The 26,829-nt window shown below is 38.7% G+C and overlaps 2 protein-coding genes across 3 annotated transcripts in view; one reads left to right on the forward strand and one right to left on the reverse strand.

Moving 5' to 3' along the window:
* Nucleotides 1-738: 738 nt before the first annotated feature.
* On the forward strand, nucleotides 739-23,381 carry LOC146469175 (neural cell adhesion molecule 2-like). Its single transcript, XM_085123845.1, has 10 exons — nucleotides 739-977; nucleotides 5,869-6,138; nucleotides 6,641-6,910; nucleotides 9,394-9,690; nucleotides 12,836-12,975; nucleotides 13,793-13,937; nucleotides 15,368-15,634; nucleotides 16,474-16,743; nucleotides 20,671-20,976; nucleotides 21,640-23,381. Exons 1-10 carry the CDS (start codon nucleotides 917-919, stop codon nucleotides 21,711-21,713), a joined length of 2,100 nt encoding a protein of 699 aa, XP_084979971.1. The 5' UTR covers nucleotides 739-916; the 3' UTR covers nucleotides 21,714-23,381.
* Nucleotides 23,382-24,694: 1,313 nt separating this feature from the next.
* LOC146469176 (cell adhesion molecule DSCAM-like) overlaps nucleotides 24,695-26,829 on the reverse strand; it is a 45,438-nt gene continuing 43,303 nt past the window's right edge. For both annotated transcript variants that reach the window (XM_085123832.1, XM_085123831.1), the window contains exon 10: nucleotides 24,695-26,737. In XM_085123832.1, the coding sequence (XP_084979958.1) occupies nucleotides 26,523-26,737 (215 nt within the window). In that variant the 3' untranslated portion in view covers nucleotides 24,695-26,522. The remainder of the gene's footprint in view (nucleotides 26,738-26,829) is intronic.

Below are 26,829 nucleotides of genomic sequence, written 5' to 3' on the forward strand. Positions count from 1 at the left end.
ACTTATATAAATACGCATAAGAAACCGGTGTGGGCCATCAAACTCCTTTCGAAGAAAACCACCATAAAAAAATCCTGAACGATTCCCAAACTTTTTTCTACACTAATAGTTGTATTATTTTTCCCTAGGACAGACCATCAACGCGGATTAAATGTGGCAAAAAGTCTATCTAGTTTCTGCAATCCAGATTATAAATGGTCGGCTATCGTTTCAGTTTCCGACAAAAGGGAGAATTTGAGATTACATCACTGTTTAAATATTTCCGCATGTCGTGGTCATTTGAAATCCCCAACAGTTAACCTTTTCTCTCGGTTGCGGTTAAACTCTATAGTCATAGCCTCACGCTTTGGAAAAAAAAAACATTTTTGTGTTTTTTTTAGGATTCAACAATTGGCAAAAGAATGCAAAACGAGTGGTCATGTTCTGTTTCAAAACAATTGCCACTATAATTTTGACGTGTTGGTTCCGTCCGGGTTAAATATTTAAACATTAACTTGAGATCTTTTGAGAGCAAGGCATACAAAATGGATGGAAACCACTCCTTGAAAATTAAAATCTTAACGTTCAAGAAGTTTGCATGCCTTTCTTATTTTGAAACCGTTTCTACGCAGTTCCCTTCAACATTGCTAACCGACGCTGAAACATCTCGCGCGAGTTGTTCTTTTCGCCTGTCAAATTAAAGTTTGACAGCTATCAAACAGTGTAACAGGAAACCCGATAAACAGATGACGAAGCCCAAGTCTTGCTATCATTGGGTATTTGGTTACACGGCTGAAGGTTGGCTTTGCTTTCGCTCCGAGACAGTCGACCAACTGCCATAGTTACTGAAGTCAACTACGAATCTGTTTGAGGTACTATTAATACTACAATTCTGTGAAGAAAGGTCCCGAGTCCCTACGACGAAAAAACACTTCAGATGTCTAGCGTTCATGTTCTTTTGATAGCCACAATGGCGTCGCTTTGGGGCCATCAAGCGGGTACGTAGTTTGAATTTTAACTCCATGATCTTTAGATTCTCTGTTGATGTGAATCAGTTATCTAGCGAATCTTTTTATCAAATTTCGCCACTGAGTCTAAATCAAAGCTCTCTAGAATAGTTTTCAGAGGTTAGAATGGGTACATTTGCTGAGGTGGGCTCGAGGACTCGCTCGACATTAGGGCGGGAGAGTCGGGATTAGCATGTTTGTCGTAAGAATTTCTCTGACATGTTGATTCGGAAAAATGCTTCAGCAATTAGTCAGTTTGTTCCTGCTCTTTCGAGAGTATGGAATATTCATTTTCCATGATCAACGGTCGTTATGCGGCGGTTAAAAAATAACTGCGCAAACGCCCTTTACACGCGCGCGCGGGTTGACATTTGAGATATACTTCCTCAAGAGAAACACCGTTTGTAGAAGGGTGTATGGTTCTTTATTCTCTGTTAGACGTAAGAAAATTTGAAGGTTTAATTATCAAGACAAAGAGCAAGTTTGTAATGGGAAAATCGCATCGATGAAGTTGAAAAAAACGATTCATGCAATTATTCTCGACGGAAACACGCTTTGGGAAGACACGGGGAGTGTTAGGTTACATGCGAACGTGCTGTGATAAACAATCAGGATTCTTTCTACAGTATTTGCTTTGAATTTTGAACGCTCTTTAGTTTTTATACTGTCTGCTCGTTTTATTTGTAAAGGCTTCTCTTTCCGAGTGCGTTTACTGGGAACTAAAGACTAACCCAGGGCATGGCCTTTGTACGTGTAGTAGGAAATTTTATCATGCTACAAATATTTAGCGCCAAACATCGACATTTCTTTGTTAGATTCCATGTGTTGTTGTGTTGTTGAGAATAATGGAAAATGAATTCGAAATTTTGTCGGCTTACAGTGGCTAGGTACGCGTTTGGAGGCTTTTTTTAACACTTTGCAAATTGAAAATGATTGGATATCTTTCAAAAAGGTCGCAGTGCTATATATAGGGTCGCTCGACATGTCTTTACCCGTGCTAACAGAGTCCGAAGTCACACTTCTCATAGTCGACGTCTTAACAACTGCAGCATTATTTTTGACTTGAATCTTATGGTGCTTCTGCCATTTGAAATTGTATTAAATTGCTTTAATTGTGGCTGAGTAAAAAGGAAATGCTTCGTTATGTTTCTTTGGAAGTTCCCATTGAGAAGTAAACCATTGTGAAAGATTCCATCCTTCGAGCTCGCGTCTTTAACAGTTTGCATATTTAAAAGCTTTCCTTTTCAATTGATTTCACTTTGTGTTGGCCTATTTGCTTTTCATTTATTAAAGCATTTCAGTTAAATATTTGCTCTCAAGGCTTTTAGTATGACAACTACGTGAGCAAACAAAAATATGTTTGTTTCCTTTGCGGGAAACCTATAATTAGCTAAAATATAGGTGTTTCCTCACATTCAAAACCTGAATGTTTTGCTAGCTTGCACCGTAAAGTTGTAGTCTTTTCCTTCTCAGAAATTTTCACGTTTTTTTACATCAGTTTCAAGTTCGCGTCAAAGTAAAAGTTCTTGTTTTTTCCCGCATACACTATTGTTAGCAGATAAGCTTCTTTGATCCGATGTGTTTCGCAAATAGTTATGATAGGTTGATCGAAGCTTTTTAACCCAAAGTAGGTCATTTAATCGGGTATAACATGCACTAGGGCTTTAGTTGTGCATAGCAGCACGAACTCTTTTTTCCAATGTCACGTTAATGTAACATTCTTAAATTTAACCCGCTTGTCCGTACGCCAATTCGAAAAAAGATGAATTTAAAATTCAACATGATGTCATTCTTGCCGTGCCGAGCTTGTCACCGTGCAAACGTTTTCTTAATAATCAGCTCAAAGAGACGTTGACAAACATGTTGTTTACAAACTATTATGCTTAAAAATTTCAGCTATGCCTTGAATTTTGTATTTGGGTGGAAGTGAAATAAACAATACTTGATGTTTGTCAAACGTGTGACGTAAGTTTCCTTTTAGAGAAATACTGCCATGGAAAAGAAACAAGGTTTTTCATATGGAGCAATAATTCAAAACGTCAAAAAACCCCATGAGATCTAAAAGAAAAAAAGGGAAATCTTTGTGTTAAACCAAGAGAAAAACATGCTACAACTTACTATCCTAAAAGGTATCGGGCAAAATTTTAGATCCCAGAAATTCGTCAGTCATAATTTTCAACCCCAAAGATTTCCTTTTCACCTCCTGGTCATTTTAAGACACAAGTACTTGTGGCTAGGCCCTTGTTATCCAGTGGATTACTTAGGTACTTAAGGGCCTCCATAGACAAGGCAGACTGTTATCAATAACTTTTAAGTTGTCAATAACAAAAAGTTATTGATGGCAAAACCTCTTGTGTGTGAAATTATTGACTGCAAATGGTGAAAACTAAAGTCGTCAGCAACAAAGTAGTTTTCCTTAAGAAGACTTCTTGTGCTGTCAATAACAAATGCTGCAGTTTTGTTATCGACAGCTCACTTTTTCGTGTCTGAGAGTAAGTCATCCATTACTTAAGTCTATTTTTGACGTAAATGTGGCTGCCATTTTCTGCATGATGCACACATGCGCATTGCAAGCAAGTTTCCAGGCTCCCTCAAAACATACAGGACATGGAAAACTAAACTTTTTGTATGTGGAAACGCATTTCCGAACCCTAATATTTGTCAATTCAATTAAGTTGTTGATTGAAAATAGTCATTGATGATAGTTTCCTTTGTCTGTGGTGGCCCTAAGGCTGGTTTTCGCCAGCGATGGAGTTGGAGTTAGAGTGGTAATCTGTACTACAAGAGTGCTTATACAAGCTAGTGAAAACTAAACAGTGGAGTTGTGGTGGAGTCATAACCTTTGTGGAATCGGAGTTGGAAGAATCAGGTTTTATTTTTGTGCTTATTATTCTGATGCTCACAATTTAGTGAAAATCAGATTGGATAGATAGATGAATAGATAGTTCACTATGGATCGATAATCATACGGCAGCCAAAAGACTGAATTGTATAATTATTTACGTAAATATTAAAGGGGAAGTATCACGCAAATTTGCTGTCATTTCAAAACCCAAAAATGTTTGTTTTTCAGCAGAAACAACGAAATAATTGTCAAGTTTGTTACAAATTAAAACCCCAGTGCAATAAAACTGTCGATTAGTGCCTCTGGCCAGAGACAGAATAGATCAAAATGGATATAAACTTGAAAAATGTTAGGCTAATGTTTTTCAAGTTCTCGCATTTTTGTTTCCAAAATGCGCTAGAACAGATCACGAGTTGTTCCTTTAAAGAATTGAGTTCATTTCTTTCTTCTCGTCATTCTAGAATTATTTGGCAGCTGATTGAGGGTCTTATTTCATCATTTTAGCCAAAGTTATCAAAAACCCCATGATACTTCCCCCTTTAAAGGGCCCTAGTCAGCCACACCTTTATTTTTGTTTCTATGCGAGAGTTTGGCTATTATATTTTATTCGGAGCATGTCGAAATGAACGAAATCACTGTGAAACAACCAAACATGATGAAACATACTTTCAGGAACACAACTTACAGTAAACAATAAGATTTCGCTTCACCATGCAATATCAATTATTTCAATGGCACGAAAATGGCGGAGGCTGACTAGGGTCTTTTAAGAATATTTAAAAATTCAACACCATCAACTATGTACAAACATAATAATAATAATAATAGTAATAATAATAAAAGTAAATAAGATTGTCGGAGTCACAAACGGAAGCAGAAGATTAGCAAATGATAAGGCTTCTTCACAGACCCTGTGAATGCTGTCTTGAACACAAAAAAAACATGGCTTGCCTGAGAACCAGCATTGTAATTGGTTTATTCGTCTGCTTGTTCTTATAACTTTTTTATTTTATTTTCACCAGATCATAGTAACTATGCATGTTCTACTCATGATTACAACTGTTACGCTTGACTCTGACTCTGTCGGTAATGAAATTGGTACTACTCTATTCCAGTTTATACAACAAAAAGCAGTGAGAGATGTGCACAACCTAAATGTTAAGGATGGTGCCTACTAACAAAGAAGTATTTTTGTTTGGTTTCTGACTATGCAGGGAAAGCAGATCTCAGCAAGGGTTATTGAAATTCAAAAAGAAATTTAAGGGCAACCACGCATTTTTTAGAGATAATTAAAATAAGCAGCAATTATTCTAAGAAACAGTAAAATACAAAGAAAATTGTGGCGTTTTTTCTTCAAAATTGAAGTTTTTTTATCTCTGAAAAATACATGGTTACCCCCAATTTTCTTTTTGGATACCAAAGGCACTTGCTGAATTCTGCTTTGTCTGCATAGTTTTAAACCGCGCAAAAATATCCTTGTGTTTTTAGGCACCACCCATAGGAAACCCGAGTATCTCGAGATGCGCAGAATGTATGCACAGTAACGAAAGTAGGCACCGTCCTTACATACATACATACATACATACATACATACATACATACATACATACATACATACATACATACATACATACATACATACATACATACATACATACATACATACATACATACAGACAGACAGACAGACAGACAGACAGACAGACAGACAGACATACGTACCTACGTACATACGTACATACGTACATACATACATACATACATACAAAGATACTTTATTTGATCTCGCAGGTTAAAAAAAAAGACTGGCAGCCGTTGGCTGATGTGGACCTGCAATACTAGTTTACAATAATTACAACTAATAAAAGAGAAAAATATATATATATATAAAAGACCAAATTTAAGTTATCTTATATTGAGTCTTGGCCATAGTTTTGCTCAGTGGCAAGAACACTACCTTTATGTTTTCTTAAAGTGGAACTCAGGTATTTGAATAAAGAACTCGTTATGTGAAGTGTATCTTTGTAACTTTTATAGGGGCAGATGTGAGCCTTTCAGCATCATCGTTGCGTCCAAAACCTGGGGAAGAAGTGTCTACTGATTGTACACTGACTGGAGAGACTTATGATGGTTGGTTTAAAATTTCAGATGGGAGTAGAGTTTCTAGTTCACAATCTAAGACAGTACGAGTAGAGACTGATGGAAGCAAATACACACTGAGATTTACTAATGTGGAGGTGTCGCAAGGTGGTCTGTATGAATGCCGTGGCAGCATAAATAGGAAAACCTTTACCTTGAATGTTGCTTGTAAGTGTTGTTTAGTTTGTTTCTGTATGCTAATCCCAGTCCTACTAATGTCTGCCTGCAACAGGTGCTTTTGTTATGGAGAGTTGATAACTTATCAGAGCAAATTAACTATTCAAGCCCTAACAGTGATCAGCATCAAATTTCTCCTTGTAATATTATTTCTTATTCAACCCTTGAGGTCATGAGAACTAAGGATATGGTCACCCAAGTTCAATTTCTTGATTTGTTAATAAACTTTATCCTCAGTGCTTTTATAAGAAAAGTTTTTAAGCAAGATAGGAGAATTTGTTCTCTGATATTAGGGGTAAAAGGGTTGACTGCTGTACATGCTGCAATGGAATTATAAAATATTAAAAAAGTTAATTGAAAATTTTTCATTAATTTTAGTTATCTTATTTTTTTACAATATTTATTGAAGCAGTGTTAATAGAGTGGAGTGTAATTTTGTTTAAAATTTTCCTCTTTCCCTAAAGATTTTAACTTAAATATCATTTCATTTCAGATGAGTCGTCAGGAGTGGACCTCAATCAGCATGTTACAATTGGTCAAACACACAACATTGAGCTTGGTGTTAGGGGCTACCCGAATCCAACATTTACATGGAAGAAAGGAACACGTACATTGAATCCAGCTTCTGATCCTCATTACACCTTACTTGAAGATGGCTCCTTGAGAATAAATATTGTGAGGGTAGATGACGAAGGAAATTATACATTCACTATACAACAATCTGGCTATACAGGAAGAGGAATTATTGAGGTGTATGCTGTAGGTAGGTGATTTCTCACAGCTGAATATTTTATCATTGTTTTGTGGTAAAATAAATTGAAGAACAACATCTCTTTGCAGGGCTGTAGGTTTTCACTTCACTAGCCCAGTGGCTTATAGTTACAGGTGTTATATTACTTGCCAAAACAAACTCTTTATTCATGTGTGACAGGAAGCGGATTCTGTCTGCGATTTGTATCTTTTGCAACAGGAAAAGTCGAAAAGTGGATTGTTTAATTCCTTTTTTGTTGTTTCTACTTTTGTCTATTTAAAGCAGTGATCTACGTCTATGAAACCTGATAACAGTGTTTGTTTTAATTATTTTCTCTTCTTGTTTGACCTTACAGTGCTGTACAATAACATTTTTTCCAGGCAAAATGGCTAGTGAAAGAGCAAAACTTACTGTATGTATTCAATAGTGGAGTTTTACTAGTTTGTGGCTAGTACCGTTGGTCTTGAGCCCTGCTTCGAGTGAAATGTGTTCAAGTGAACCATTGTTGCCACTTGATTTGTTCATTATACCAAGCGGTATGTTACAGGGATGTGACGAATAGATAATAGTGAGAAAAGAATGATGCAGACGTATAACAAATAATATCTATTAAAGGAAGGTCTCACTCGAACCTAAGTGGCTCAAACACCCAGACCCTAACAGTGTTTCTGTGGCATGAAGCAAGTAGGAGTATTACTACTCCCCCCTGGATACGATGCTAGTCCAGCACAGGATACCCAGCATGAAGTGTCTAGGAGTATTACTACTCCCCCCTGGATACGATGCTAGTCCAGCACAGGATACCCAGCATGAAGTGTCTAGGAGTATTACTACTCTCCCCTGGATGGGATGCTAGTCCAGCAAAGGATACCCAGCATGAAGTGTCTAGGAGTATCACTACTCTCCCCTGGATGGGATCCTAGTCCATCACAGGATACGCAGCATGAAGTGACTAGGAGTATTACTACTCTCCCCTGGATGGGATACTAGTCCATCACAGGATACGCAGCATGAAGTGTCTAGGAGTATTACTAATCTCCCCTAAATGGGATGTTAGTCCATCACAGGATTCCCAGCATTAAGTGACTATTAGTATTACTACTCCCCCCTGGATGGGATGCTAGTCCAGCACAGGATACCCAGCATGAAGTGTCTAGGAGTATTACTACTCTCCCCTGAATGGGATGCTAGTCTAGCACAGGATACCCAGCATGAAGTGACTAGGAGTATTACTACTCTCCCCTGGATGGGATGCTGGTCCATCACAGGATACGCAGCATGAAGTGTCTAGGAGTATTACTACTCTCCCCTGGATGGGATGCTAGTCCATCACAGGATACCCAGCATGAAGTGTCTAGGAGTATTACTACTCCCCCCTGGAAGGGATGCTAGTCCATCACAGGATGCCCAGCATGAAGTGTCTAGGAGTATTACTACTCTCCCCTAAGTGGGATGCTAGTCCATCACAGGATACCCAGCATGAAGTGTCTAGGAGTATTTTTACTCCCCCCTGGATAGGATGCTAGTCCATGACAGGATACGCAGCATGAAGTGACTAGGAGTATTACCACTTCCCCCTGGATAGGATGCTAGTCCATGACAGGATACGCAGCATGAAGTGACTAGGAGTATTACTACTCCCCCCTGGATGGGATGCTAGTCCATCACAGGATACCCAGCATGAAGTGTCTAGGAGTATTTTTACTCCCCCCTGGATAGGATGCTAGTCCATGACAGGATACCCAGCATGAAGTGACTAGGAGTATTACTACTCCCCCCTGGATGGGATGCTAGTCCATGACAGGATACACAGCATGAAGTGACTAGGAGTATTACCACTCCCCCCTGGATGGGATGCTAGTCCATGACAGGATACGCAGCATGAAGTGACTAGGAGTATTACTACTCCCCCCTGGATGGGATGCTAGTCCATGACAGGATACGCAGCATGAAGTGACTAGGAGTATTACTACTCTCCCCTGGATGTGATGTTAGTCCATCACAGGATACCCAGCATGAATTGACTAGGAGTATTATTACTCTCCCCTGGATGGGATGTTAGTCCATCACAGGATACCCAGCATGAAGTGTCTAGGAGTATTATTACTCCCCCCTGGATGGGATGCTAGTCCATCACAGGATACCCAGCATGAAGTGTCTAGGAGTATTACTACTCCCCCCTGGATAGGATGCTAGTCCATCACAGGATGCCCAGCATTAAGTAACTAGGAGTATTACTACTCTCTCCTGGATGGAATGCTTGTCCATCTCAGGGATACCCCCAGCTGTAAAGCTGTTTATTTCCAGTACCCATTTATACGGCTGAGCGAAGAGAGACAATGTGGACCAAAGTTTTTTGTCTAACGAAACAATACAGTAATGCAGATACTCAAAACACTGACCCTTTGATCTGCCGATTGAAAGTCTAATGCACTGACCATTCCACCTGCCTCTACAAAATGAATGATGAACATCTTTTTTTTTTTCACTTCTAGAAATTCCAAAGATTGAACCTTTTCCGAATCCGAAAAGGTACTTTACCGAAGGCCATTCTGCGTCATTTGTGTGTAAAGCCACTGGTAGCCCTACACCAAAGTACAAATGGTATAGTCCTTCAGGAACGCTCATCACTTCATTTGACAACTTTTTTGTCAAAGATGGCAACTTGACAATAATAGAAGTAGATCCATCTCTGAAGGGTAAATACAAATGTGTAGCATATAATGAGATTGTAAGAACTGGAGAGACGATTGGAACAGTGGAAGCCACAGTGGAAATTGTAGATGTTTATGGTAAGGTTAACTGGAGTTTTTTTTTTAATTGTTCCGTTAGAGATAACAGTTGGAGGGCCTGGTGGCAAATAGGCATAAGTGACGATTTGGTCTTGGCATCCAAATTTCTGTAACTCGCTATAATTTGGCTTGCATACAGATTAGTCATTGTGTCAGAAATGTAGTTTCATATTTATTTTGTGATTTGAGGGCTCAAATTTGCTCAACTTTTGACTTTAGCCTTAACCCTTTCAGCACCAATGTATGTACGTTCTCCTCACTTTCCTCTATATATTTCTCATGCTGCTAGTTGGGAGATGAAATTAGATCTCAGTCACTGCTGGGGCTTAACCCTTTCTTGTTCGAGGGAAATGTGGCGAGGGAAACTACGAACCGGGAGACCACATGTGATATACCATTTGAAAGGTTTTTTCTGGGGTGTGCTATAAATCACACCAACAGAGATGGAGGAGGTCACATGTTAGAGTGAGAAAAGTCCAAAACGTAAGAAGAAAAACATTGAAAATTTTCTTATTTGTTGTACATACTGGGTATTCCCCTAAACTATAGCTTAAAGGGATACTCTAGACCCCAAAACAACTTTCGCTTAAAAGGTAGCATTTGGACTATAATAAAGGGTAAACGGTACAAAAAGTACAAAGGAAAAAAGTAAAAGGCCGAAAATTGCCGGAGAAAGGCGAAATTTTCCCCGTTTTGAAGACCGGAAGTAAAACTCGTCTTTGGTAGAGCACGTGATCGATGACATAGAATGAAGAACCGCTCTTGTTTACAACACTGAAGACAAAATGGATTCTGGGCATTAGCACAGTTATTTTGCTTGTTTTTCTTCGGAACAAAATAGTACAATCGAAATTGCCGACAGAGCTACGTTAGCAGAGCTATGAGGGCGCTCTATTGTATGTGTTTAGCCGTGCAACAGCAAAGTAAACTTGGTTACAGACTCTACAAAACGAGTGTGAAGAGGTGTTTGAGAGCGGATTGGTAAGCGACCAGTTATGCATTCTATCGAAAATTCGGTGTATTTCACATCCGCAATGTGATTTCATTGGCGATTGAATAAGTTTTGAGTAGCATTAAAGTTTTTCCTTTTTATGGTACGGCGTTGTTATTTGAAATCTAGCTTAGTTATATTTTTAAAAAAAAATCCACGTGGATTTTTTCCTGGGAATTGGCCTGCTGGACTGAGAGACACAGCGTACAAAGCTCAGCGAAAGCTTGGAGATGTGGCCAGCTTTCATTATAACGATTCACACTTTACAGAAGCGGTACCTGTACAAACAGCAATACTACGACGAAGACTAAGCACATAAATAAATTCGGAAGTCATTATGTTGTGCTGGGCCTGTTGGGATATTAAACGAGTTACCTTTCATGCCATATTACATTCTATTAATATTGCATTCGAGCTCACTTTACAGGGATTTTTTCCGCTAAGTGATGTGACTGGCAATTTTTCATTGTTTTCCATTTTTAAGCAAAATAAGGCCTGTCACCTTTGGTATTATGCTGATTTAGAAAACGTTGTTCACCGTTTTTGGTCATTTTGCCCTGTCGCGCCTCGTATACAGCGAATATATATGACAGTCGCGTACCTGAACTGAACAAGGTTAATGAAATAACTGCGATACTACGCGTGTTGGAAAGGTAAGCTTAAGTATCATTATCGGCTAATGCTAGTTTTCTTCAGGCTGCAACACAATTACAATTTTTTATTACTTTTCAAACATACAGTGAACCCTAGTTCTGGTGAAGTAGCTTGTTTTGTGATCTGTCTGGCGCGAGCGGCTTCATTGGACGTGCTGTCCTCCATCGGGCCTATGCTCTTATTTTCTGATAGTCCTTCTTTAAACCAAGGTTGAAATGGCGTTTTGTGAGCTTTTCATCTTTCCACAGACACAGCGATGGTAATTTGTGGTTGAGAACAGTCTTCAGAAAAGTGAGCAGAGGTCGTGGGGTTTGCAAACAAATCAAATCGCGTGTGTCCGAACTATCTGCACAAAACTCGAAAGAAATGCCAATTATGAAGACCTTTACCGTTGTTACTAGAATTAAGCATCAAGCAACTATAAATCGATACGGTATTATTGAATCTTCCTCAAAACACGAACTATACATTTTATTTTGGAATTTTAAAATCAAGCCATTTACCGAATGTTGCTAAAGAAATCCAGGGGAATCTAACTGGAAAAAGTTTGGCGAGTTCTTCTTTCTACGTCATTTCCGGTTTTCGGCCCAAGCGCTGCTTTGAATCCCATGGCGAGAAACTTTTCGTTTTTCTAGGCAAAATAGTGGAGATCGAACTCCAATTTTGGTAAATATCTTTTATTTGGGTCATAAGCTTTCTGAATTTGGAAAGTTGTTTGGGGGTCTAGAGTATCCCTTTAATGTACAGCTCTCAGTGCATTGCTTGTTGTAAGATCCTTAAAGTACCAAGGAAAAAAAATCCAAAAGTTTGAGGGGCGGTAAATCAAGTCTCACATAGGAGGGGGGATGATTTTATGCCTTCAATTTATAGATCTTTCAAAGATCTTTTGGTTGTGCAAATTTAACACAAATTGACCAAATACTGAGCTCATGATTGTGTCTTGTGCCATTTTGCACTCTTGGGCGGAAAAGGGAACCGACTGTTAAAATAATGATGTTTGAAGCGATTTACTTTGTTCTCGGTTTAAAAGTTCCAGGGTGATAAGTCTGTAGGCCAAAGAAGAGTTTTCTTTCCCAAATATTGGATTCTAAAGGCCATATTGTCACTTGCGTTCATCAAAGAGGTTGTATCAAAAGAAACATGTAAAGATGGTACATTTATTTTGTTGAATATAAAAATGGTAAAAAAAAAAATCAATCGATGGCTCATAAATAACAATAATGATAATAATAATAATTGAACTTCCTGCCCAAGCAGTGACTGATTAATATAATAATAATAATAATAATAATAATAATAATAATAATAATAATAATAATAATAATAATAATAATAATAACAGTTACTGCAAAACTTTGAACCAGTCTTCTCATAAGCTAACTTTAATTTTTTCAAAATAACCCCCCCCCCCCCCCCAGTTTATCTGCGAGTGGGGCTTACATGCTGGTGTTTGTGGTCAATTGTTAAGTTATGAATCCAACATAGAGTTTGGTCTTTCAGTGGCCCCTAAGATCACCTCAAAAGGGGGCGATCAAGACTTGAACAGAGGAGATGATTTTACATTAGAGTGCAAGGCGACTGGAACACCTATTCTAGTAGTAGTATGGAAGAGAAATGGAGAGAGGGATCCTCGTCAAGAGGTAATGTTGTGTGACAGTGATTTTCACCTTATTTCTCCTTGTTACGAAGAGAAGAAAGTTTCCCAACAACGGTTGGGGTCAGAGATGGTTCAGTGCAAGGTTCTTAAAACTTCTCACTCACAGAGAAGTAGGTACTTCAAATTAACCATTTAACCCCTAATATCAAAGAACAAATTCTCCTATCTTGTCCCCATACTTTTCTTATAAAAGTACTGGGGAGAAGTTTTTAAAATATCAAGAACATTCACCTTGGGTGATCATATCTTTAATTCTCATGACCTCAGGGGTTGAATAAGCATTGATATTACAAGGAGAAATTTGATGCTGATCACTGTTAGGACTTAAAGGGTTAAACATGTTCCAAGTACATTGTTGAGCTATGCGAAGCATGCAGGTATTTTTAGAACATGGAAAACGTTGAAGTGTTTCGATGAAATCAGCTTGGGACTCCTCTTAGAAGCTATAATGATTTATCAATGGTTACTTCAAAGGCTCCAATGGAAGGTGGCTTTGACAGTAGATCACCATTGCCTAGTTGTTCAAACTGCGATTACAGTGAACTCTCGTCATGCAGACACCTCACTATTACGGACACCCCAATAATTCGGACAGCAGCTAAACCCTAGCCAAAAATAAATTGCAGACGCTAGACTGAAATAAATTCCCGCTATAACGGACTCTCGCTATTAAAGACACAAACTGGCGGCCCTGAGGGTGTCCGCAATAAAGGGAGTTGACTGTACTGTGAAGCTTGGGGAAGTATTCCTATTATTATTTCCTAGTATTTATTTATTTTATTTCTGCCTTTGTTTTGTAGCAATCTGCAGATAAAAGTGTCATTAAATTCACAAACATTCAAGCAGGAGATGGTGGCAAGTACACTTGTGAAGCAAAAAACCCAGCCGTTGATAGCAGCGGGAAAGCTATTGTGGCTGTCATGGAGAGAAACATCAACATCAGATGTATGACAATTTGTTTTGAATTTACATATCATTTAGAGCTAAACTACAGCTGTATATTAGGAATTTTTGTTCCTGTATGGTGTACAGATGTAGTAAGTTGATTTGGGGGGAAACATGTTTGATCTGCAGTAGTCTATTTAAAACATTATCCTGGGAAATCACATGGAACACCACTTGATACACATGTACTTCACTGAGAAGACTAAACTGACTAAATTGGCTATATTAGGCAATAATTATTTTTAGGGACAAGCCCCTTGTATCATCTGAATTTGTAAATAAATTGTTGTTGTTGTTGTTAGTTAGTGAGGCTTAAGTCAAATTGGTTAAATTAGGTGATACTTTGAAAGATTAGGTTGGATTATTGTTTTAGCCCTCCACATGTTGATAACAAAGTGCAGCTGTATTGCAGAAAGCTGAGAATGGTCTTTGTTTGTTGCATTTGTAGACAATGGAATCATCAGCTCAAGTTCTGTCGTTCTTTAAGAATTTTCTGAAGACTAAAATTATTCATGCCATATCTTTTACTTTACGTTTTGCTTTTGACATTACACCATGTCATTATTTGAGGAGGCCTACTCACATATAGGCGAATCTTTTCTGATGTCATTGTTTACATTTTTCCTCATTATCATACGACTTAACTCAAGGAAGCCATGGTCATATATATGAACTAAAAGCGAAAGTTGAAAGAGCTGATAAAGTTGAGCAATTTGCGCAATTTCCAGCTATTTGCAAGCAATAGTGAAGGAAATATCAGCCATCAAAAACTGCAAAATTGCTGGGTGGAAAAAAAGTTAATGAGCCATACATTCTCTCTAAAATTTTGGTTTTAGAAGAGAATTTCTCCGAAACCATTCGATGTATTGGGCTCAAATTTTCAGAGAAAACTAAAACTGTTATACCCTTTCAATATTTAGAGTTTTTATTTTATTGGTGTCATCAGATAGTGATAAGCATATGTTAAAGGCCCCTAGTCAGCCTTCGCCATTTTCGATGCTATCGAAATTATTGATATTGCATGGTGAAACGAAATCTTATTGCTTTACTGTAAGTTGTGTTCCTGAAAGTATGTTTCATTATCTTTTGTTGTTTCACAGTGATTGTGTTCATTTCGACATGCTCCGAGTTAAATATATTAGCCAAACTCTCGCATATAAACAAAAACAAAGGTGTGGCTGACTAGGGCCCTTGGATTAGGCAAAAAGTGTAAACAAAGATTCACCTATAAGCTTTACAATTTATATTAAGTCTCCTTGCCACTTTTTCTACATGTCTTATGTACTACCATAATTGTATGTCCTGTGTTATAACTTCTTTTTTGGGAAAATAAAGGAAAAGATTTTATACCAGGTTAAAATATTAGTTTGTTTCAGTGTGAACTTGCTGTAATAATCATCTAAATTTGAAATTTTTCTAATCTCTTCTAGCTCCACCTTTTATCATCACACATGCATCTCCTTATGAAGTGTTCTCATATCTGGGAAACAGTCATCCGACCTTTGTGACGTGCACATTTGGAGGCCATCCAAAACCTTGGATCATAATGACATTCGACAAGAAGATGGTGTCAAATGCAACTACCACAGCAAATGTTAGTGTTACAACAGACGCCAAAAAGAAATTTGGAAAATTCCATTGTTTTGCAAAAAACCTTTATGGATCTAAGAACCAGACTGTTGAACTCAAAGAAGTAGGTGAGTAAATGAATCAAAGGATTTAAACTGCGATCACTTCCTTGTCTGCCGTTCCACAGTAGGTTGGCAAAGTAGTTTATTTTGAACACCAATTCCCTTGTTGTTCACAGCACACTTGGAAATAATAACTGGTATTTCCTTTTCACAAAGGGGGAGTTAGTATTATTGTCGAACTACTCTAGAACCCAGCTAACTTGAACACTAAAGGGACACAAAAAATAATAGTTCAAGTTAGCAAGGGTTCGAGTAAGTCGATATAACCGTATAGTGTTGAACTTTAAGTGTCTTGTTAATAATTGATAAAATATCTTTGGTTTGAGAGCAATTTTCAATCGAGTGTCATTAAACCAAAACCAAAGTAATTACTCTGACCAATCACAACACACGTAAACAGCACAACGAACCAATCAGAATTTGAAGTAAATGCATGTAACTGGCGCCAAGTGCGGGAAAACATGTGCAACCATGTCGTGATTGGTTTTGGTTTAGTTTCTCATTTGTTGAAAAATCGTTGCACGTTTTGTAAGTCTGTTTTATAACAGCCTTTTGTAGACTGTAAATGGAGCGTGACGTCCAGAGCTCTAACAATGTAATTTGCATCAAATTTCTCTTTGAAATGTCAATGCTTATTGAATCCATGGAATCATGAGTTAAGGATTATGATCACCCAAGGTGAATTCTCATGATATTTTTACAACTTCTCCCTAGTACTTTTGTAAGAAAAGTATGGGGACAAGATACTAGAATTTGTTCTTTGGTATTATTAGGGGTTAAAGGGTTAAGAAACATTTAATAGGAGACAGAGTTTATATTTTGGATTGGTTTATTTTAATAACCAGGAAAACCAAGTGAAGTGCTGGACTTCAAAGGTGAGCCTACATGTAACAGTGTTAAACTTACTTGGAAGCTGCCTTTGAAGGATGGAGGAATGCCCATTGACAAGTTTGTCCTAGAATACAAAGGCAGTGCCAGAAACATTGATGCCTCAAAGACAGAAATCACCATCAAAGACCTCAAGCAAGATACTGATTACACTTTCAATATCCGAGCCACTAACAGGGGCGAGTGGGGCCCTATAACAAGCAAGGAAGTGACAACAGAAAAGTACTGTAAGTATTTTAAGTACAACTGTTTTCATACTTTTGCATCAAGTATGCCTGTGTCATTCACTGAAAAAATACATCATTCTCAAGAATTCTCTTGTCAAAAGTTTTTGCACGCAACCAGCATCACTAATTGCAAGTTTGTTTCATCTCCATGCCTAGTTTGGAACATTTTCAAAACAATGAAGTTTCAGCTTTGCACAAATGCATATTCTTGTAACACAAGCAGTGTTCAAAACAGGGACCAAGCTGTCATTCATATTTATATGACACAGTGGTGTAACTTTTGGTGAGAGTTCCATCTAAAAACACTGTGCTTGCAAGGTAGAAAAAAAAACCGAGTAGTCCCATATAACAATTCAATAACTTAAAGTTGAAACTTTGAACATTACAAGAAAGGCAAGATTTGCGCACAGCCCCATTCATTAATTATGCATACATTTTGCGACTCAAACTCTATTCACTCTTGCCGTTTTTTGGAAGAAGGTTAGTATGACAGTGGTGCATGTATAATTAATGTATGGGGCTGTGCGCAAATCTTTCCACAACAATTTTCATAACATTTCTGAAATCTAAAGCTGCTTTCTGATGAACTTGTTTATATGTAATACATCACAACTTTAATGAGCACTTCCCCAAGAGGGCTTTTCAGTGTCATTTACAAAAATGAATAAATTAAAAATGAAATGACTCTGTACGATCTACTATTGTTATAAATATGAATTCATAATTTAATGAAGTAATATGAATGAATTTATATTGATGGGCCATGGTCCTTTTTACAATTAAAAAATCAGTAAGATTAAAAAACTTTTACATTACTATAGCATGATTATGGTTAATTCAAGTTAGTTTTGACACCCTGGGCCCAGTTGCTGGAAGCATGGTTAGCGCTAACCCGGGTTAAATACCATGGCAACCTATAGGTTTTAGTACCTCTTAACCAATGGTTAGCGCTAACCATGCTTCGAGCAACTCAGCCCTGATCTATAAATACCTGTTAAGGACGGTACCTACTTTGTTACTGCACATCTCGAGATACTTGGGTTTTTCGGTGGGTGGCGCCTACTAATACTGGGATATTTTTGGGAAGTTTAAAACTATGCAGAGAAAGCAGAACTTAGCAAGTGCTCTTGGTATCCAAAAAGAAAATTGGGGATAACCATGCATTTTTCAGAGATAACAAAGCTTCAATTTTCATTATTTGGAAAATAACGCCATATATTGCTTTGTATTTAAATTTTTTTTTTTAGAATAGTTGTTGCTTAATTATCTTTAAAAAATGCCCCACTACTCCCAATTTTCTTTCTGGATTCCAATAACCCCTTCTAAGATCTGTTTTTCCCACTTGGTCATAAACTGTGCAAAAGTATCCTTAAGCTTTAATAAGCTTATATCAGAAAACTTTTTTCTTTCATCTGGTCATCAATATTTTAAAAGATTTATTCCCTCACTCCCACTGGGGATTGGACGGTCAGGCAGTTTCATTTTTAATTGTACTTACGCCATGTAGAAAGTTTTCCGTGGCTCTGGAAACGTCTTGCTTTCGAGCCCAAAATCGTTCGTTTTATGGCAGACAAGGCTCCATGTAAGACACCATATAATGTCCTAAGTTGGGCTTAATAACCTCTTCGAACTTTTAGGTGACTCCCACGAAATAACAAGTGTTTGCAAAAATTTTCTCAAACTTTCATTGATTGTGTTTGTTTACTAGTGTGTATTACTTAAAAAAAAAAATACAATAAAGATAATCGGTCACCATGTCCGCAAAAGAGCTATGATCCACTCAATTCCCTTATACAGTCAACTAACTTTATTGCGGACACCCTCGGGACCGCAACTTAGTGTCCTTTATAGCGAGAGTCCGTAATAGCGGGAATTTATTTCCGTCAAACGACTGTAATTATTTTTTCCGGAGGCTTAATTGCTGTCTGTATAATCTAGGTGTCCATAATAGCGAGGTGTCTATAAAGTGAGAGTAGATTGTAGGTGATTGCTAAGCCTGGTTCACGCATAGCCCTTCAATTGCCCCAAAAGAATGCGTCCAAACTAAAACGAAAGTTTTCTTCCTCATGTCATCATGTAAATATGGCCGTATCAGTGTTCCTGTTTTGTCGTTATGTCGTGCGGGTTGTTCACAGTGGTGAAATGAAATCACTATAAATGATCTAATACCGACTGAAAAATATGGGAATAGTTCACAGTTTACTAAGTCGCTTTGGATTGTATACATCCAAAAATTGAAAGGAGTGTCTGATATGAGCAGATTCATCCCACTACAATTGGTAATCAGTTGGCTTGGACAAGCCGATTTTTTTTTCTAATGATTGGTAACGATTATGACATTTTGTTATATCTCTCAGTTAGTGTGCGCGCTGTGATTGATCAATTTTGCGGGCCGTGTTTCAGTGGACGGCCCGCTAAATTTGAAAGTGTCCTTTCCCACGCCTCCGATTAACCTCAGAGGTATAAATATCTTACTAACCTCGTTTTCTCGGTCCGCACTGTACGTTACAAATCCTTGTTTTTGGGCCATAAATCAACGGGGAAAAGGTCAGTGCGTAACCTACAGTACGGACCTCGAACGGTTATTAAGAGGTATATAGCCCATTTTTAACTCGTGAATGCGCGCATGCGCAATGAACGAGTTATAGCGATAGCTGACTCTAGACTTGGTCGGTCGATCAGTCGGTTTTGTCGTTAACTTTCGGGCGTGCGCAGTGAATGAGTTTTAAATTCAATTAGTGGAAAAAAACACGCGAACATTTGTTGTTCATGGCGCATCAGGAAATTCTTATTCAATATGTAGAGAATAATTTGACGATCATTTAGTGCAAGAATGGCGATTTTTCGTTCAATCTGAGCAAAGTTTCAAGTTTTTTCAGTTTTTCAGAAAGTCCGGGGTCGTAAACTCAATTAGTAAAAAAAAAAAAAAACGTGAAAATTTGTTTCACGACGCGTCAGAATTCTCTCATTCATTCTGTAGAGAATAATTTGACAATCATTTTAGTGTAAGAATGGGGATTTTTCGTTGAATCTGAGCAAAGTTATAGGATTTTTTCGTTTTTTTCTACGAAGTGCGGTTTCTTTCAAGAATTAAAAATAATTTAATTAAAAAATAATTTAATTTGTCAGTTTTCACGCGAAAGCGGAACGTGCCATGTCACGCATCATTGACGTCGTAAACAAAATTATGCAAATTTCTGGTGAAATGAACACTTTTAAGATCTTGTCAGCTTTCATAGAGGTTTCAAAGGGAAAAAATGTTTCATTTTCGAAATTTACAACTGGTAATTTATGGGAAAGCAAAAGGACGCGGTCGATAAATAATTCTTATTTAGCAAGAGCTTGTCATAGTTCATTATTTTTACTTGAGGATTGCGTGGACTGAACTCCAAAGGAAAAATTTCACGCATTTATGTCGGGCATGAATCGTAATGCGATACTTTGTTGAACATATTTCCCTTTGTGAGATCGGCTTGCCCTACAGTAATTTTGTAATTTTAATTCCCAAAAAAACTTCACTTGCCCATCGGGCAAGTGATGGTTAGAATCCACTAGCCCGATCGCGAAATCCAGTAGCCGCGGACTATCACACGAATTTGCATGACGTAGCTGCACATGGCGTGCTCCTATAAACTTTGAATAAAAAAAACACGTGATATTTTTTAATCGGCGCATCAGAATAATCGGCTTATTCAATCTGTACAGAATAATTTGACAATCATTTTAATAGTACAAGAATGGTCATTTTTCGTTACATAATCGGGCAAAGATATAATTTCTTTTAGCTTTTGAGGAAGTTTCCTTAGCCGTCTAAATTGCAATTACTATGTGTCATCTGCATTCACGAGTTGGCTCACAGGAGCCTTTGATCTTCACTATAATTGAATGAATCCACGTACTTAAAAAATATACTGTGGCTTCTTTCAGGTGTGCCGGGGCGTCCAGTGATCTACGAACCTCAGTCGGTGGAAATTGATCAAACTAGTTTTACTCTTAAGTGGCGTCGTCCACAGGCCACCGGAGGCGATGATGATATTGAGTACATAGTGCGTTACCGCGACGTGACAGACGACGACAAACCGGGACCGTGGAAGGAGTTCACAACAAAGAAACTGGAATATGAAATCAAAGATCTTGAGAAGCAGAAAAAATACAAGGTTGAGGTGATTGCCAAAAACGAAGCTGGAAAAGGAACCCCTGATGAGAGGTTCTATCAAACAGGCAAAGTGCTAGGTATGAAGTGCTCATGGTTTGTCTTTAGCTTGTTGGAAGGTTCTTTGGCAGGGAATAGCGCGCACGAAAAAGTCGCCTGGCGGAGCAAGCCGAACGTGGAATGGAGATACTGATGGGAGCTCTCAATCCTGCATGTTTTGTGCGCCATTGCCATGCCGCGCTGTGGAAAGCTTCACCGACATTATATCTACAGCGAGCCGGTCATTTATTGTAATTGATTATGGTCATCTCTTGTTATAGAGGACACCCACGGGTCCGTAGCCTACGTAGCAGGGGGGGGGGGGGGGGGCGAAAAAAAGTACGAGAAAGAAGGAGAGGAGGAGGAGGAGTTATGTTTCATTGCGTAGTTATAGTAACCAGGCTGTGACCTGTCAAATGTCGCCGCTAATGAAGCCAGCTACGTGGTTGCAATTTAACGACAGAACCTCATTAACTGACTAGTTTTTAATTGATCTTTGTTGTGATGGACTCCAACTTCTGATTTAATGAAAATTTAAAAACTCGTCCAGTTGAACTTCGTAGTGTTAGTAATCTGCACATGTTGTGCACCATACGAGCAACCGCTGGACTCTATGCATGCAGGAGCGCGGCCGAGAATGCTCATGCGCGCGGCCTCGCGCGCGCAAGTCGAGTACATTGTAACTGTTGCTTTTCGTCTTTCAGGAACCGGTTCCCAGTCCCAGCTCGTCGCCAGTTTGCTGTTAACATTCACTGTGTACATTCTCCATTTTCTTTGACGCGCGCAACACAGGGAACTTCCAAGAGAGAAACTTCCAAGTAGGAGACATTCAGGACGTGGATTTTTAGTTAAGATATACTATGCTATACATACTCGTGTGATAGGTGTGCGTTTTTAACTGTACTTACAACTAATCAAGCAATCAAAAGCCCGTTTTCGAATGGAATTTTAATTTTCTGAGCTCTGAGCGGATCACCAACTTGTGCGAGGTCGTTCGAAGCGTGAATCGCTAATTGGACCGCAAGAACTCTGCTAAGTTTAGCTTGAAACGGTCTTTTTTCTTGAAAATGGTGTTGCACTGGTATGGGAAAGCCATTCGAAGTATTTACCTTATATCTTAGGGTGTGAAAATTCCCCTTTCGTCCTCCAACCGTTTTCCGTAAGTTTTTAGCTCGACGGTGCCAAATTTGTACAAACGCAATATTAATGTAAGGTCGGTATTTGCGATGTGCTAACTTTGCTTTTCGTCAAGGTGGGATATTTAGATCGCCTCAGTCCCTGTCAGTGAAGATGGGTCACGCAAGTCGTTACGTGACTACCGTTCAATCGTCACGCAACGTTTTTCCAGGGGCAGATAGTCGTGACTATCGAAACTAATCGAAACTAGCGAAGTTACTTGTCCCGATTTTCGCCCGTCAAATCTTCAAATCGATTTTCGCCCGTCAAATCTTCAAATCTTCAAATCGTCAAATGTTCCGAATATCTGCCCCTGAGTCACCGAGGATGTGTAGAAGTGAAATCTTTAGTTTCTGTGACGCCGTTGTGCAGTTGTGTTGTGCTACAGATTCTCCTTTGAAAAGGGAATGACATGGGGACACAAATGATGGCTGCAAATTGAAATAGACTATAAATTTAAATGATTGGGACAAATTTTCTTGTTATATAATCTACAACGTGTGAGGAATGGTTTGTAAAAGTGTGCTAGCTTTTTAAAAACATTTTAGCGTTTTTCTTATTGTGCCTAATTATCCGAGGCCACTTTTTTATAAAGAGAGTTGAATTTTTAGTCTAATTTTGTTGTAAATTAGGATATACTGTAGTTTAGTTTTTAGTTTTCAGGGAATTATAAAAGTAAAGAAATTGAAATGATAATCGACGCAAAATCAGGTTACTGTTTAAAAAAACTTAACCCTTTTTAGATCAGAGATAATTCACCATGTTGCATTCATACGTTTACAATAATTTGCCCCGAGGAGATTCAATCTCATATTCTCATTAATGGTCTGCGTGAGTTTGCTTTGATATGCCAAGAAGAACTTGTCAGTTGATCTCTACTGCGGATAAAGGGTTAATGTAATTGAAGGGCTGAGAGCAAAATTTTATCCGCTGCTTTGCGCTTTGTTTCGTGATAAAAACGGAAATTTTTCCCATAATCAAAGGTTTTTATTGTTTGCGATGCGCAAAGCAGCAGATAAAATATTAAAGCAACGGTTCCTGAAGGAATTCAAGGCCACAACAACAAGCGCTCTGAAAAGTCCTTTGGGTTGGTCATGCTGTCAGTCCTTTCATTTTCTCCATACGCCTGTGAATTTGTTTTAATTAAGCATTAATAGATTATGATGTATTAAACGTTAACGTTGCTTCATATGAAGTTGATATAGAGCAAAAATAAATTTATTAATTACAATGTTGCCGTTTAATAGAATAAAGTCGTCAAATAATTTGATCTTGTGTGCGTTGTGTTCTCTGGTCGCGAACTGTGATGTATTTGTCACGTATTATGTGGCTCAAGCTGAAGAGAACATTTTCATATGTCCCTCAGGTCTACCCTTTTGGTCAGCTTCTGTGTGTCCACTGATGACATTTATCAAGTCTGTCTTCATGTATGAGGCAATGCAATGTTCTGCAATTAGCAACGAACGAAATCGAGGGTATAGCGGAGCTCTCAGGCTCTGGTCTTCGGTTGGTCACCTGGAGAACGATCGCCACAGAGTGGAAGATCGAAAATTTGAAGAATCTTAGCCTGTGAACAGGCTCCCGTAGCCGGATAGGGCGAAGGAAACGGCGAAGGAAAAGGCCGCGAGCGAAGCGAGCCGAGTGAAGCTGGCCGAAGGAGCTCCCCTCTCGTCACAGATTCCCCCTCGGCTCGCTTCGCTCGCGGTGTTTTCTTTCGTCATATCCCCTTCCGTAGCCTGTTCACAGGCTAGAAGAATCTAGGTTTGGTAGTGCGTGTTGCTACGCTATCCGGTCCAGGTTTGTAAATGGTCATTAGTGGAAATTGCCTTGCAATGATCGAATATATTGAAAGAGAGCTTGAAAGGACGTGGTCTGTTGTATATATGTGAAGAGACTATCCTGTTTCAATAAAGGTGTTTAGTTCAGCTCACTTGAACGGGAAACGGTTGATTAACAGCTGTATTGAAATGGTCACACATTTCAGGATTTCTTCTAAAGACCAAGTTAAAACCACCTTTTCTAGGTCAAGCGCACGTGCACACTTTGGATAAGTTTCTTCCAATCACTGCGTTGCGCCATAATCTTGGGTAGAGCTGCTCTTCCAGCTGATCAATGCACATCATCGCTGGGTGTCCTCTTTCTCTCCGGTGTTGTCGTTGTTTCTAGTGCAGTATAAAAGACAGCAACCCAGGAAAGTACTGCTCAGTAGCTTTCATTTGTGTGGTTATACTAAAGGATTTCATTCACAGACTCAAAAGTTAGAACCGCCTTGTACAGCATAAACAGCATCACAGGAAAGTACTGTTCAGTAGCTTTCATTTGAATGTTCCCACTTTCATTCACAGACTCAAAGTTAGAACCACTTTAGCATAGCATAAGAAACAGCGCCACAGAAAAGTACTGCTCAGTAGACTCGGAACGTAAGAAACCCTTTTACAGAACCATAACTAACAGAATCACAGGAAAGAGACAGCTTTCATATGAATGCTGAGTCCATCAGTAATTTTGTTGCACAAGTTTTTATAAAATTAAAGGCACGAGTCTGCCTTGTCCAACAAACAAGAAGGTAGCAACGAAAAGAACTTTCATTTCTCGATGAGTTTAATATAATTAAACTATAAAAATAATCTAAAATACAAAAAGCATTTAATGCTTTACGAATGACAATAAAAGAGAACAGTAAGCTCTGATTATTACGATTATGATTATGGTTATTAGGCCAAGACAAACTGGGTAAAGGTAAGCGAAGATAAAAAGTAAAATAAATAATTGCGTTCGACGTAGCAAGAACGCATTCCTAATTGGTTTGGAGTCGAGATTGTATTGGACAATCAATCAATGGATCTCGGGGAGCGTATCTGGCATCCCCCGCAGATTTTGCAGGGGCGGATGACATCATCACCAACTTGGTAAAGGAGAGAGAGCCTGGGATCGAGATCATCGAACGCACTTCCTAATCTTTGGCTGTTACTAATAATAATAATAATAATAATAATAATAATAATAATAATAATAATAATAATAATAATAATAATAATAATAAAACGACAATTTAGAACGATAAGAATTAATTCTACCATGTAGATCAGGTCCACCCCTTCACCTACACCAAAACTGTTATATTTGCAAAGCAATCCCTATAAATAATTTGCATATCCTTAAAAAAGCTTTTATTTTTTTTTTTCATTCTACTAAGTAGCCCAAGATACACGAAACCGAAAATGGCTTGTACGATAGCTTTGGTGGTCTTCTCTCGTTTATGGTATATAGTCTGCGCGCATGCGTATCAATAAAATGTTATGGGGACACAGCGGCAAAATGAGTGCGCATGCTCCGCAGATTTGTGATTCGAGCGAGAATCGATTGCGAATGCTCCACTTCAATCGCCAAATTCACACCTGTTACCACAATATTTTGTTTTTGTTGAATAAGATATGTGATGGAGGAAGTTCGAAGGAACCTTCACCGAAAGCGGCAACCTTATCTATTTTGATTTGGGCTTATCCCCCCTAAACGAAAACAAACAATGGGAATTTTAAAAATGCCGCCATTTTGCCGCGTAAGATTGCTCACGCGTGACGAGCATGCGCACTCATTTTGGCGCCTCTGAGTGCTTCTGCATAAATGGTGGTCGATCTGTTCTTAATCTTTTCGATGAATGCCAATTAGTCATACTAACCTCATTTTAGGGTAAAAATTCTATTGAATATTGCACATGGGTGTAACGAAGCTACTGAGGTAGCCTCCTACGCACCGCAGACGTTGTTTGGCTCATCACGTCACGCACTCCTCCCATCGTCACGCACTTCTCCCCGTGCGTGACGTGACGAGGGGCTACTACTGATGCTAGTTTTCATAAAAATAAAAGGAAAATTTATCGGCCACCATTTATGCCTAAGGTCAGTCTATTACCAACGCCTTTACAGACACAGAGACACCTGCATCGAGATATTTTACGTACTTTTTCATTTTTAGGCCTTTTTATGCCCCCCTTCTATTTGATTTTGTACAGAAGAATCCCGCTATTTCAAAACTCGAGGGAAACGAATGTTTTTTTTTTTTGGGACCGTGGAGAGACAGGGATCTGGAAGGTTAGGCCAATCTTACCCCCTGACACAGTTTTTACTAATGACAATTAGTACCGCTACCGAAAGATTGAAGTTAGATACCATTCAGCAGTCTTTCCAGCCGGGATAAACTGGATGACCCTCGATTTGGTGATCAATTCTGCCAACCTCGACCTCGTTTTCGGAGCTTTTTCCACTGCTCACAATTTACAAGGGAAACTATGGGTACGAGGTTGCCTGTCTACTATATTCTTTTCTAAGTTGCTGTACATTGTACAACGGCGTCCATTTTTCACCTGGAACAAGTCTCCATTTGAGATAGCGAGATTCCTCTGTAAAGTATACTAAACATTTTCGTTACAAAATAGTTCTATCTCTTCTGACTTTCTCTGGACCGGCATCGCGGGGGAATCACGAGACGCAGAAGTGAGAAATAAGACAAGATAAACTGCCCCATACAATACCAAACCAAGTCCAATGATAGCTCCACAAACACACAGTATTATCATCCACAGAGGCATGCCAGACGAGGAAGTCGTGACCGAATGACGCACCGGTTCTGTGGTATAACAAAAACAATGTTTTACTTATAAGCTCCGAAAGTAACGACTCAGTTTAGCAGCCTGGAAGTAAGGAAGGTAGGTAGGTAAG

Source organism: Pavona decussata, unplaced genomic scaffold (genome assembly GCF_977016875.1).
Source record: "Pavona decussata unplaced genomic scaffold, jaPavDecu1.1 SCAFFOLD_127, whole genome shotgun sequence".
Classification (NCBI taxonomy): Eukaryota; Metazoa; Cnidaria; class Anthozoa; order Scleractinia; family Agariciidae; genus Pavona; species Pavona decussata.

Excerpts from the sequence above, each read along its gene's own strand:
- LOC146469175 (XM_085123845.1), top strand. The coding sequence starts at position 917 with ATGTCTAGCGTTCATGTTCTTTTGATAGCCACAATGGCGTCGCTTTGG. Across the intron at positions 15,635-16,473 it reads TGTTGAACTCAAAGAAGTAG|GAAAACCAAGTGAAGTGCTG; the intron begins GTGAGTAAATGA and ends TTTAATAACCAG. Across the intron at positions 20,977-21,639 it reads TCAAACAGGCAAAGTGCTAG|GAACCGGTTCCCAGTCCCAG; the intron begins GTATGAAGTGCT and ends TTCGTCTTTCAG.